At 53.1% G+C, this 13,426-nt stretch overlaps 1 protein-coding gene across 1 annotated transcript in view; it reads left to right on the forward strand.

Annotated features, from left to right (window-relative positions):
• The window catches only part of CEP250 (centrosomal protein 250), a 46,400-nt gene that overhangs the window by 29,614 nt on the left and 3,360 nt on the right, over positions 1-13,426 (forward strand). The window contains exons 22-30 of the mRNA XM_079718931.1: positions 330-463; positions 1,381-1,519; positions 2,461-2,803; positions 4,089-4,210; positions 5,199-5,319; positions 6,367-6,488; positions 6,963-9,578; positions 12,862-12,975; positions 13,158-13,313. Of these exons, the coding sequence (XP_079575057.1) occupies positions 330-463; positions 1,381-1,519; positions 2,461-2,803; positions 4,089-4,210; positions 5,199-5,319; positions 6,367-6,488; positions 6,963-9,578; positions 12,862-12,975; positions 13,158-13,313 (3,867 nt within the window). The remainder of the gene's footprint in view (positions 1-329; positions 464-1,380; positions 1,520-2,460; positions 2,804-4,088; positions 4,211-5,198; positions 5,320-6,366; positions 6,489-6,962; positions 9,579-12,861; positions 12,976-13,157; positions 13,314-13,426) is intronic.

Below are 13,426 nucleotides of genomic sequence, written 5' to 3' on the forward strand. Positions count from 1 at the left end.
CTATATCAGATGATGTTCGGGTTGTTTATTTAAAAAAAAATACAATCACTTGCTTATCACTTGGCCTTTGGACAGAGTTACATTCAGCCAAGGTTTTCATTTGTGCCTGCCTCTATACAGCATATGTGAGGCTGGGGAGACAGGGGACTAGGCTGAGTGGTACTGGCAGAGGGAGGTGGATAAGAACAGCATGTAAGGGTTGGCAGGACCTCCAGAGCTTTGAAAATGGGCTGGTGACTGTTAAACCTTGAAGGACCCTAAAGCCCTAGGTGAGAAGCATCCTCCCACCAACCTTCCTGCCCTTGGTCCTCATGTCCTTGACTTTCCAGGTGGAGGACTTGAAGTCTCATCTGGTTTCCAAGGAAGACTCCCAGAGGTTGGTGGACCAGGAGGTTCAGGAGAAGCTGAGAGAGGCCCAGGAGTGTAGCCGAATTCAGAAGGAGCTGGAGAGAGAGAAAGCCAGGTAGGCTAGACAGGCCATGGAGTTGGCTTTTGCCTATCTGGGTCCAGGGGTCACTGTGAGGTTGACAGTTTGCTCAGGGCACCTAACCTCTCACGTCTCCAGCTCTGGGCTGTACAGGTAGCTGTGTGGAGAGGGCACGGTCCTTGTCTCCAAAGCTTCATTTAGCAGATACTTAGAGAACACGTAGCACGCACCAGACGCTATGCCAGGGGTTGGGGATATATTAAGACAATAGAGTCTCTGCCTCAGTAGAATTTATAGTTTTGTGGGGAAGATGTTAATCAAATAACCTCCAAAGGAAAGTATTGCAGATTATGTTACCTGGAGTCTGAGGAGGGAGAAATCCTTTTGTTGATGAAACTAGAGGCAGGAAGACAAGGTAGGAGACTGGTACAATTGTCCAGATAAGAGAACCAAAGCTGAACCGAGGTAGGGTCATAGGGAAGGGGAGGAGGGAAGGGGTTTAAGGGGTGTCAGGGGAGTTGGAATCAGTTGTTTGTAGTCTTAGAGTGGACTCAGGTGGGATGAGGGGAGGATGCTGTGATGTGGTCAAGACTTCTCAGGGTGAATGGAGGTGCCATTCAGTGAGCTGGCGAACATAGTAGGGGTGACTGGTGGGAGGGGAGGTGCAGAGGAGATGGGAAGAATTGGACATACTGAATTTGAGGTATTGTATAGATATTTCTGGAATTTGCCAGAGAAGAATAAACTGTGAAGTTGAAATGAAATATTATATGCATGAAGGACCTAGGAGCACTCAGTAGGTGCTCAGTATATGGAGGCTTTTATTGTTATACTGGAATCATTATCATCACTCTTTCTGTGAATTAGCAATCCTGTGTTAGAGCAGTCAGATGAGAAGGTAGTTCTTCATTACCTGAGAGGATGACCCAGCCCTCTTAACCCTCTCTTTTTAGCCTGACTCTGTCGCTGGCGGTAAAGGAGCAGAGACTCCTTGTTTTACAAGAGGCTGACTCTGTTCGACAGCAAGAGCTGAGCTCCTTGCGCCAGGACATGCAGGAGGCCCAGGCAGGGCAGAAAGAGCTCAGCGCCCAGGTATTTCCCACCCCACTAAGAGCCCTCTTCCTTGGTGGAAACCTGCTTCTGGAGTCGGCAGGTGATTGCTCAGTCACAATGAGACCTTAGCAGCCCCGGCAGGAGGGGGAAGCCAGGACCAGGCTGCGTGGGGCTTGGGAACCTGACCCAGAGTTGAGAACGGACCCTGTGGGGAACCTGATGGCCCAGAACACAGTGCCCAGAGGGGCAGAGCTCACGCAGGCCTGGTTCAAGCCCAGCCGCTGCCAAGTGTGCCTGGTCTGCCTGGCAAGACACAGCAGGGGGAACAAGTATTACTCCAGATGGGGTCAGCGGCAGCCTCTTGCTTCCAGGGACTCGGTCTGCTCACAGCAGGACCCCAGACCTTGCGCACAGAGAAAGGATGGAACCGGGAGGAGAATAATGAGGGAGTAAGAGCTAGACGTAGACTGCGGCAGATGAGGACCCAGGTCTGCTTGTCAGACCATCCTGGGTGTGACTCCCAGCTCTACTGCTTCCTGGCTGTGCGAACATCACTTTATTCAACCATAAAACAAGGATGATAATTCTTAATCATTATAGGAATGTATAAAGTGTCAGGAACATAGTAAGCATTCAATAAATGGTAGCCATTATTATCGTGACTGGTCTTTTTAGGCTCAGTATCAGCGTTTCAGGCCGATTCCTAATCATAGCAGGGAGCTGGCATAGTTGCCAGGGGGACCAGGGCCAAAGCCCATTTGCATAGCCCAGGCCCATGTGTCAGGAGTCCGTAGGTGGGCATGTAGGTTAGACCTAGGGTTCCACTCATTCCGGAGCCCTCCCTTCCTGCTGGAGAGGAAGGGCAATCCTCCCAGCCCCAGTCAAGGTTTGCACAGGGATTGAGTGGGGTCAGGCCTGGGAGGGTCTGGGGAGAGGGTATCCATTCCCTGCTCAGAGTGACCATACTTCCTCTCTGGCAGGTGGAATTACTGAAGCAGGAGGTGAAGGAAAAGGAGGCTGACTTTCTGGCCCAGGAAGCACAGCTGCTGGAGGAGCTAGAGGCAGCTCGAGTAACAGAACAGCAGCTACGAGCTTCCTTGTGGGCCCAGGAAACCAAGGCAGCCCAACTACAGCTGCGACTGCACAGCACGGAGGGCCAGCTGGAGGCCCTGGCAGTGGGACAGCAGCCTGGGCACCAGGCCCAGGTCCAGCTGGCCAGCCTCTGTTCTGTCTTGCAGCAGGCCCTGGGGTTTCCTTATGAGAGCGGGCTTGAGCTGAGTGGTGGGGGAGACTCGGCTTCCTCCCTCTGGGGCCCTGAGCCAGGTGAGGCAGCCACCCAGGAACTCAGTCCTTTGGTCAAAGCCAAAGCTCCCAGGGGAGAAGGGAAGGGAATGCAGCTCTTTAGATACTCATCAAGGCCAAGGCCACAGACTCTGGGATTAATTCAATCAGAGTTTGAACCCCAGCTCAGCCATTTGCTAGATGTGTGTCCTTGGGCAAGTCACCTCTCCTCTTTGAATTTGATTTTCTCAACTATAAAATGAGGGTGTTAAAAGTACTTACCGGGGGCTTCCCTGGTGGCGCAGTGGTTCGGAGTCCGCCTGCCGATGCAGGGGACACGGGTTCGTGCCCTGGTCTGGGAAGATCCCACATGCCGTGGAGTGGCTGGGCCCATGAGCCATGGCCACTGAGCCTGCGCGTCCGGAGCCTGTGCTCCGCAACAGGAGAGCCACAACAGTGAGAGGCCCGCGTACTGCAAAAAAAAAAAAAAAAAAAAAAAAAGTACTTACCGGGACTTCCCTGGTGGCGCAGTGGTTAAGAATCTGCCTGTCAATGCTGGGGACACCGGTTCGATCCCTGGTCCAGGAAGATCCCACATGCCGTGGAGCAACTAAGCCCGTGCACCACAACTACTGAGCCCATGTGCCACAACTACTGAAGCCCATGTGCCTAGAGCCCGTGCTCCGCAACAAGAGAAGCCACCACAATGCGAAGCCTGCACACCGCAACGAAGAGCAACCCCCTCCATCCGCAACTAGAGAAAGCCCGAGCACAGCAACGAAGACCCAACGCAGCCAAAAATAAATAAATTTTTTTAGAAAAAAAATTTACCTCTTGGGTTTTGGGGTTTTTTTTGTTGTTTTTTTTTTTGCGGTACGCGGGCCTCTCACTGCTGCGGCCTCTCCCGCCGCGGAGCACAGGCTCCGGACGTGCAGGCCCAGCAGCCACGGCCCACGGGCCCAGCCGCTCTGCGGCATGCGGGGTCCCCCCAACCCATGTCCCCTGCATCGGCAAGCGGACTCTCAACCACTGCGCCACCAGGGAAGCCCCCTCTTGGGATTTTTTTAAGGAGTTAATGAGATGACAAATAAAATCATTCACACAGTTCCTGGCACTGATTAAATGCCTAACAAATGATAGTATTTTCTAGTGCACATCACAGTACCTGGCACGTAGGTACACAGACAGGGCATGAAGAACAAACTACTGAGAAGGGGTTCTTTGAGGAGAAGAGGGATGGGTGGGAAAGCCAAGGCCAGGTCTGGGAGGTATGGCTGTTTCTTTTCATAGTGCAGCCAGGTCAGGAGGTGTTTCCTCATTTTTTCAGACCAGAATGGAGCTAGGATCCTCTTTAAGAGATGGCCCCTCCAGACGGCTCTCTCAGCTGAGGCGGTGGCGTCTGCCCTCCAGAAGCTTCACCAAGACCTGTGGAAAACGCAGCGGGCCCGGGTATGTGTCTCTCTTCTCCTTCCTCAGGCTCTTCACCTACGCCGAAAAAGACTTGTGAAGCACTTTGACCTGTTTTATTTCTGATGTAAAGTTGGGATGAGGTCCACCTCTATCACTTACTACCCGGCAACTGTGAATAAAGCATTTGGCTTCCTGGGCCTTGTTTTCACTAGTAAAGTAGGGCAAATCGTGCCTGCCTCACAGGGCTGTGAGGAACAAATGAGTGAGGGACTCGAGTGAGCCCTGTAAACCGTGATACTCTATAGATCTGTGATCCTGTTTTGCACCATTTTCCTCTCAGCCATGAATTGTTCTTGGTGCCAAACCTCCAAGAAAAACCTGACAAATTGGGGATCACTGAGATTTGAGGTTGCCGTTTATAGGAACATTCTAGGCCTAAGACTGAACTAAATGTCCCCCAAATTCCACCTCCCAGTGAACCCATCAGTCAGTAAAAATTGAGTGTCACCTATATGCCAGCCACTCTGAGCTGGGGATACAAAAAGGAGAAAGACCTGCTCTCTGCCCTCAAGAAGGCTTGTGACAGGGCTGAGCAACCAGACTGCATCCTGAGATAAAGCAGAACTGATAGAAATTATTGGATCAATAACAGATGTACATGATAATAATAGGAGGAAGGGACAGTTGGGAGGGTCAGAAGGAGGGAAGCAGTGACCTTTGAGCTAAGCTTTGAAGTAGGAGTTTGGGGAGAGGAGAGGTGACCCCGGGCTAAGACTTCAGCAGGAGTTCTGTTTCAAAGACACGAGGCAGAAGGGGAACCCTAGGCTCCAGCCAGTTGGAGCAGAGCCTGTCATCCCTTCCAGGAGCCAAATGCACATGAGTTCAGAGGTAAATAACCCAGCAATCTGAGAGTGGGTCCGTGATGGCAGACCCTGACAGAGGCTGAGGGAAGAGAGGGATCGGGCCCTGAACTGGGGCGGCTTTTTGGAAGATGAGGAACTTGAGTTCCACACCCTTTCTTTCCCAGGATGATCTGAAGGATCAGGCCCGGAAGCTGGAACAGTGTCTCACTGATACAGAGGCTGAGAAGAACCAGATCCACACAGAGTTGCAGGCTCTGCAGAGACAGCTCTCCCAGAACCAGGAAGGTGAGAAGCTTAAGTAAGGCAGGGGTGGGTTTGGGGGAGAAGAAAGAGGAAAGGCAGGAAGCCCAGAGGGGAGGGATCAGGCCTGGGAGCCACTCCTTACTGCTTACCCACAGCTGTGAGATTTACCTAGAGGCGTCTCCAAAGGGGCGATGACCCCCGTCAACTATTTTTTGTACTTCGCTTGGCCTTTGAGAGCTGTCCTGGAGGAAGGGATTAGGAGGAACAGATTTGGTGAACTGAGGGACGTTGCTAGCTAAGCTTCTGTTTTTTCTGTGAAGATTTAAAAACTGGCAACCTAAGGTCAGGTCTATAAGAACACTGTAAAATTCTATGTCTTTCATCATTTATCAGGGTTACTTCTTTTGTTATCTCAAACTATGTTCTCAAATGATTAACCTTTGACAGCAGAAGGATTATGGGCTTGTTTGGGAGATAGGAAGAGGGGGGAATCTGGGGAGAAGCTATCTGTGCCACAGCCAAGGGCTAGGAAGGGTGGTGACTACTAGGAAAGGAAAGGAGAGGGGAGGGTCTTGCGACTCAAGGCTCAACTGTAGAAGGGAAGAAGGCAACGTGGGGAGTGGGTCTGGGTCTTAAAAGTATCCCAAACGGCTCCCTGAGAGCCACACACACACAGTTGGGTTCCGGTGCATTTTGCAGAAATGGAGGGTACCCAGCAGAGCAACCCTGGTCTCTAGGAACCTCTGCAAAATCATAGACTTAGGGACTGGAAAGGACCTCCAACATCATCTAGCTCAACCCTGTCTGGAATCCAAGGTTGAGAATCTGTGTGATCGGGATGGGAAGTGTTGGCATGATTGTCAGGCACTGCTGGAGCTGGGCAGCAGATGCAGACACGAGTCTGGAAGCAGCAGGGAGCCTAGACAGACAGGAGCAGCTGGCAGACGGGTGATGCCTCTATGAAACTGGATGTAATTCTCTCCTTCTTGGCCTTTTCCTCCTTTGATTCTATTCCCCATCTTCCATCTGCCTCTACATCCCTCTTTTCCTCCAATCATGGTTCTTCCTCCACTACCTCTCTTCCCAAAGAGAAATCCAAGTGGGAAGGAAAACAGAACTCCCTAGAATCTGAGCTGAGGGAGCTGCGTGAAACTGTGACATCCTTCCAGAGTCGCCTACGGCAAGCAGAGCTCCAGGGAATAGAAGCCCAGGTAAGGTGTTTCTGGTTTGGGGGAGGGGTTGCTTCAGGAGTAGTCCCTCAGGGCCCAGGATCGAGCCCATCCTGGCCCACGGTCGTATCCCATCCATCTGTAGTGCCCAGCTTCCTTCAGCAGTGTCTCTGTTTCTCTGGCTCTCCCCCCATCCCTGAGGGCCATTATTGAGGCCCTAGTGAATCCGCCTTTCATTACTTTTTCTGAATTGAGGTTGAGATTTTTGTCCCTTTCCCTGAAGGGCTAGAGTCTGGGATGACTCATTTGCACCAGGTTTTCCCCTCTGAGCACAGCAGAGCCTGGGGGTGTGGTAGGGATGTTCTCTTACAGTATCAGCCTAAGTGGAACACCCAGTTCCTTTTGCCCAAATCCTTGACAATGCTGGTGCCACAGAGGAAGGAAAGGAAGGGCCTGTGTTGGAGTGACAGTTTCAGGGAAGTATAGTTTAAGGTGGTTTTGCATCTTGTTTTCCAGAATGAGCGAGAGTTACTGCAGGCAGCCAAGGAGAACCTGACTGCCCAGGTGGAACATCTCCAAGCATCTGTGGCAGAAGCCAGGGCTCAGGCAAGCGCTGCCGGGGTCCTGGAGGAAGACCTGAGAACTGTGCGCTCAGCACTGAAACTGAAAAACGAGGAGGTGGAGAGTGAGCGCGAGCGAGCCCAGGCCCTGCAGGAGCAAGGCAAGCTGAAGGTGGCCCAGGGGAAGGCTTTGCAGGAGAATCTGGCTCGCCTGGCCCAGACCCTATCTGAAAGAGAAGAGGAGGTGGAGACTCTGCAGGGAAAAATCCAGGCGCTGGAGAAGCAACGGGAAATGCAAAAGGCTGCTTTGGAAGTGCTGTCTCTGGACCTGAAGAAGAGGACCCAAGAGTTGGATCTGCAGCGAGAACAGATCCAGGAGCTGGAGGAGTGTAGGTCTGCTCTAGAGCACCTCCCCGCGGCCATCCAGGAGCAAGAGCAGAAGCTGACTCTGCAGAGGGAGCAGATCAAGGAGCTTGAGAAGGACCAGGAGGCGCAGAGCAACATCTTGGAGCAGCAGCTTCTGGAACTTGAGAAGAAGGCCCAAGTGATTGAGTCCCAGAAAGGACAGATTGGGGACCTGAAGAAGCAGCTGGTTACAATGGAACGCCTGGCCCTGGAACTAGAGGAAAACCATCACAAAGTGGAATGTCAGCAGAAGGCGATCGAGGAGCTGGAGGGCCAGAGGGAAATGCAGAGGGTGGCTCTGACCCACCTTACACTGGACCTGGAGGAAAGGAGCCGGGAACTGCAGGTGCAGGGCAGCCAGATCCAGGAGCTGGAGAGCCAGAGCACCCTCCTGGCAAGAGAGCTCCAGGAGAAGGACCAGGAGGTGACGTCCCAGCAAGACCAGATCAAGGAGCTGCAGAGGCAGAAAGAGCATCTGACTCAGGACCTGGAGAGGAGGAAGCAGGAGATGGTGCTGCTGAAGGAAAGGATTCAGGTCCTGGAAGATCAGAGGACCCTGCAGACCAAGATCCTGGAGGAGAACCTGGAGCAGATCAAGCTGTCCTTGAGAGAACGAGGCCGGGAGCTGGCCTCTCAGAGGCAGCTGATGCAGGAGCGGGCAGAGGAAGGGAAGGGCCAGAGTAAAGCTCAGCGAGGGAGCCTGGAGCACATGAAGCTGATCCTGCGTGATAAGGAGAAGGAGTTGGAATGCCAGCAGGAGTGTATCCAGGAGCTTCAGGAGCACAAGGACCAGCTGGAGCAGCAGCTCCAGGGCCTACACAGGAAGGTGGGTGAGACCAGCCTACTGCTGACCCAGCGGGAGCAGGAGATAGTGGTCCTGCAGCGGCACCTGCAGGAAGCCAGGGAGCAGGGGGAGCTGAAAGAGCAGGCACTTCAGGGTCAGCTGGACGAGGCCCAGAGGGCCCTGGCCCAGAGTGCCCGGGAGCTCGAGGCCCTGCAGCACCAGCAGCAGCAGGCCCAGGGCCAGGAGGAGAACATGAAGGAACAGGCGGGCTCCCTGCAGCAAGCTCTGGAGCAGGCCCACGCCACACTGCAGGAGTGCCAGGCTGAGCTGGAGGACCACAAGGAACACACACGGAGGCTCCAGGAAGAGCTGGCAGTGGAGGGACAGCGGGTCCAGGCCCTGGAGGAGGTGCTGGGTGACCTAAGGGCTGAGTCTCGGGAGCAGGAGAAGGCTCTGCTGGCCCTCCAGCAACAGTGTGCCGCACGGGCCCAGGAGCATGAGGCGGAGGCCAGGACCCTGCGGGACAGCTGGCTGCAGGCAGAGGTGATGCTCCAGGAACGGGACCGGGAGCTGGAGGCCCTACGGGCAGATGGCCAGTCCTCCCAGTGTCGGGAGGAGGCTGCCTGGGGCCAGGCTGAGGCTCTGCAGGAGGCCCTCGGCAAGGCTCAGGCCGTCCTGCAGGAGAAAGAGCAGCATCTCCTTGGGCAGGTGGAGCTGAGCCGCAGCCTGGAGGCCAGCACGGCCACCTTGCAGGCTGCCCTGGACTCCTGCCAGGCACAAGCCCGGCAGCTGGAGGAGGCCCTGAGGAAGCGGGAAGGTGAGATCGAGGACCAGGACCTGCAACACCAGGAGGCCATGCGGCAGCTCCAGGAGGCACTTGCCCAGAGGGATGAAGAGCTGAGACACCAGAGGAGGCAGGGACAGCTGCTGGAGAAGCCTCTGGCCCAGCAGGGCCTAGAGGATGCGACCCAAGAGAAGCAGGAGCCGAGGCACGAGAGAGAAGAGGAAGAGACGAGGGGCCTTTGTGAGAGCCTACGGGAGCTACGGTGGACTCTAGCCCAAAAGGAAGAGGAGATCCTGGAGCTGAGGGAGGCCCAGCCAAGGAAGGGTCTGGAGGACTCGCCCCCCAGCCACAGAGCCTCCCCAGGGGAGGAGCTGTCTTCCACACTTGATTCCTCAGGGCCTAGGCTGCAGCGGGAGCTGGAGCGACTACAGGTGGCCCTGAGGCAGACGGAGGCCAGGGAGATAGAGTGGAGGGAGAAGGCCCAGGACCTGGCGCTGTCCCTGGCCCAGAGCAAGGCCAGCGTCAGCAGTCTGCAGGAGGTAGCCCTGTTCCTGCAAGCCTCTGTCCTGGAGCGGGACTCGGAACAGCAGAGGCTGCAGGTGAGTCACCCCGTGGGTGGGAAGGGCTGGGGCAGAGCCCGGTCTGCCTGGGCTCCGGGGCTGTCTGCACCTCAGGGTGTGAGAAAACTGAGGTCACGAGCACCTCAACAGAGTGGAATCCAGGTTACTGTGCTAGTGTGGTGGGGGAAGATGTGGCATCCACAGTCCCCGCTCTCCTAGAGCTGACGGTCTAGTGGAAAAGCAGTTATAATGCAGTGCCTACTTAGGGTTGGTGCCTGACACGTGAAGTTTCGTGTGCTCTGAGCATACCGGAGGGACCACCCCACCTTTCCTGGTAGACGTGGTGTTTAAGATTAGATCTGAAGGGACCAGTAAGGAAAGAGCCAAGCACAGGTTGGGGGAGGGAGAGGAAGAAGGAGGAGGGAGAGCGTGGAGTATCTGTGAGGGAGTTCAGGCTGCCTGGGACAGAGAAGAGGCTCTGGCAAGAGAAGAGAGGACAGCAGGGGGCCATCATTTAGGGCTTGTCAGCATGTTAAGGACCTGGGTGACCAGTGCGAAGTGGATGAAGGGTTTGTGGCAGGGGAGTGACACGATCAGATATATAGTTCAGAAAGATGGCTCAGGCTGCCGGGGGAGCAACTGTAGACCTGGGGAGACTGACCAGGAGGCTGTAATGGGAGTCGGTGGACAGGTGGTGACCTGAGATAGGAAGTGTGGATGGAGACACGTGGGTGGGCCTAGAGGTTCACAGGATTTCCAGCAGGTGATTGCCCAAGAGATGAAGGGAGTAAAGACAAGACAGAAATCAAAGGCAGCGCCCAGGTTTCTTCTCACTGGGATAAAGGCAGGTTTGGGGAAGTGGGGTGGAATAGGGAGTTCAGTTTGGAAACGGAGCGAGGTACCTGTGGGGCCAAGCAAGCGCACAACGTCAGCGGGCAGATCTGCTAACGTGATCCGAAGTTAAAGCGTGAGGTTGAGGCTAGGGGCAAAGCCTCTGGAGTTGTCAGCAGTCAGGAAGAGTGGCCTCCTCTAGGTGGGATGTTGAGTGACAGAGGAAGTGACCTTAGGGTCTAACCTTTAGCCTCAGGCCACGGCCACGTCTCAGTCATCTTTGTACCCTGCACTGAGCACAAGGTCTGCAGACTGGGCAATCAGGAAAGTTGGGCTGGCTACTGGACATAGTATTATCTCTTTTGCCAAGAGGAACCCAGCCCATTTTTCCTGGGAAGTTGACTATATCCTGGTCCCTTGACCTGAGGTGAGCCCTAGAGAACCCCCTCCCTCAATTCAGACATATGATCCTGCAGGGACTTGCCTTCTGGGAGCCCCAAAAGCTCTGCTCTGGTGAAAAGGCAATATGCAGACAAGGGGTTACGTTTATGAGCTTTGGAGTCGAGTTCTTGGATTTGAAATACAGTTCTGCAGTTTATTAGCTGTGTGACCTGAAGTAAGTGCCTTTACTTCTCTGACTCTTGGTTTCCTCATTGATAAAATACAGAATGATAGTACCAGCCCCATAGAGCCATTTTGAGTCCAAAAAGCGATAATGTGAAAAAAGTGCACAGGAAAAAGGCATTCAGTACGTGGGACTCCTTTCCTGTTTCCAGTTCTGTTCTTACGGGCACAGAAAAAGTCAGATACGTAGGTGGGTGGGAAGGCACTTCCTGTTCATACTTTTGAGTTACTGAGCAGTAGTTACTCAGCAATGAAGCTCAGGTCAGGGTCCTCCCATTCCCAAAACACTCAAGGACACCTTTCAGAAACAGCCCTTCATCACAGTAGCCTCATTTTTTTAAAATCAAAGTATAGTTGATTCAGTTATATATATATAAGGAGATATATTCTTTTTCAGATTCTTTTCCCTTATAGGTTATTATAAGATGTTGAATATAGTTTCCTGTGCTATAGAGTAGGTCCTTGTTGTTTATCTACTTTATATATAGTAGTGTGTGTATGTTAATCCCAAATTCCTAATTTATCCCTCCTCCCCCTTTTCCCTTTGGCAACCATAAGTTTGTTTTCTACGTCCATGAGTCTATTTCTGTTTTGTTCTTTTTTTTTTTAGATTCCACATATAACTGATATCATATGATATTTGTCTTTGTCTGGCTTACTTCACTTAGTATGATAATCTCTAGGTCCATCCATGTTGCTGCACATAGCATTATTTCATTCTTTTTTGTGGCTGAGTAGCATTCCATTGTTATTTACCGCCTCTTCTTTATCCATTCATCTGTCAATGGACATGTATATAGTAGCATCATTTTTTACTTTAAGCATTTTACATGCCAGGAGCTGTTACTCTCACTTTCTTCTACAACAACCCTGAGAAGTAGGAATGGTTATTATCTTCATTTTATAGTTGAGGAACGGCAGTTAAGAGAGGTTAAGTAACCTGTCCAAGGTCATCCAGCTAGTAAAGGGCAGAACTAGGGTTAGACCTAAGCAGGCTGGCCTCGTACTGCTAAGCTCCTTCTCTCTCCCAGACAGCCTCCACCCACACGTGTACCTTCCGTTCCTCTTCTCTGTCTGTCCTCTTGACCTTTACCATTTATGAACCCTAGGGTGCCTAGAAAATATCTAGCACTAGTCTTCCCATTTATCTAAAGGGGTTTAATCCCAGAGGCTTAATCTACGCTTCACGTGGTCTTTTTGTGTGTGTGTGTGTGTGTGTGTGTGTGTGTGTGTGGCCGCACCTCCCAGCATGTGGGATCTTAATTCCCTGACCAGGGATCAAACCCACGCCCCCTGCATTGGGAGTGCGGAGTCTTAACCACTGGACCACCAGGGAAGTCCTCATTGTGGTCATTTTACAAACGAGGTAATTGGGGTTTGGAGAGAGCTCATACCTTGACCCAAGTCATATAGCCAATACGTGGTGACACAATACCCGGCTCTATGTGATTCCTGAGTCCACACTCTTTCCACAACACCTAGTGCTCCCAATTGTCGCTTAGCTTAGGGGAGATCTAAAACGGGAGTTCCCTGGTGGCCTAGTGGTTAGGGTCTCACTGCCGTGGCCCTGGTTCAATCCCTGATTGGGGAACTAAGATCCCACAAGCCACGTGGCGCGGCCAAAAAAGTAAAAATTAAAATTAAATAAATAAATTAAATGAGACAGGTTTTAGTCCTAGTCCACCACGTATCCTTGGGAAGATCCCTCTCTGCTCCTTTGTTTTATCCACCTGTAAAATGAAAGTTATCCACTAGAATAGCTCAGAGGTGCCAGGAAAAGTAAGACTATAACCTGATGAGAAAATTGTTGAGGACGGAGGGTGGACTGGGTCTTGATATGAGGTCCTCATGGTGTGACTCACCCCAGGATGAGTTGGAGCTCAGCAGACAAGCTCTGGAGAAGGAGCGACTCCACAACCCAGGCCTGACCAGCCGAGCAGAACGGGGACCCAGAGGAGACCCCGGCGCCCAGCTGGGAGAGGTGAGCTGGGGGCCTGGTGGGAACAGATGGCCCAGGAGGGAGCACCTGTCCAGGGACTTGTCCCCTTCCCCTGGGAATTGGGTCCCTGAAGCCCAGACCTGCCAGGTTAGTCCTTTGCCCTCTGTCTGTTCCCCACCTGTCTGAGGGGCTGCCCGGGTGAGACTGACAGGTCTCTCCTTCAGGTCTCGGGGGCAAAGACTGAGCCGAGTCCTGAGGTGGAGGAAAAGCAGCTCTGGGAGCAGAGGCTTGAACACCTGCAGCAAGCGGTGGCGCGGCTGGAGGTTGACCGAAGCCGACTGCAGCACCACAATGCCCAGCTGCGGACCACCCTGGAGCAGGTGGGTGACTCATGTCCTCAGCTCCCTCCCCGGTCCGCTGGGCATGCATCTCCACTTCTCATGCAGCCCCCAGAGCAGGGGTTAGTAAACTGTAGCCCAGGGGCCAAATTCGG

Source organism: Hyperoodon ampullatus (genome assembly GCF_949752795.1).
Source record: "Hyperoodon ampullatus genome assembly, chromosome: 14".
Classification (NCBI taxonomy): Eukaryota; Metazoa; Chordata; class Mammalia; order Artiodactyla; family Ziphiidae; genus Hyperoodon; species Hyperoodon ampullatus.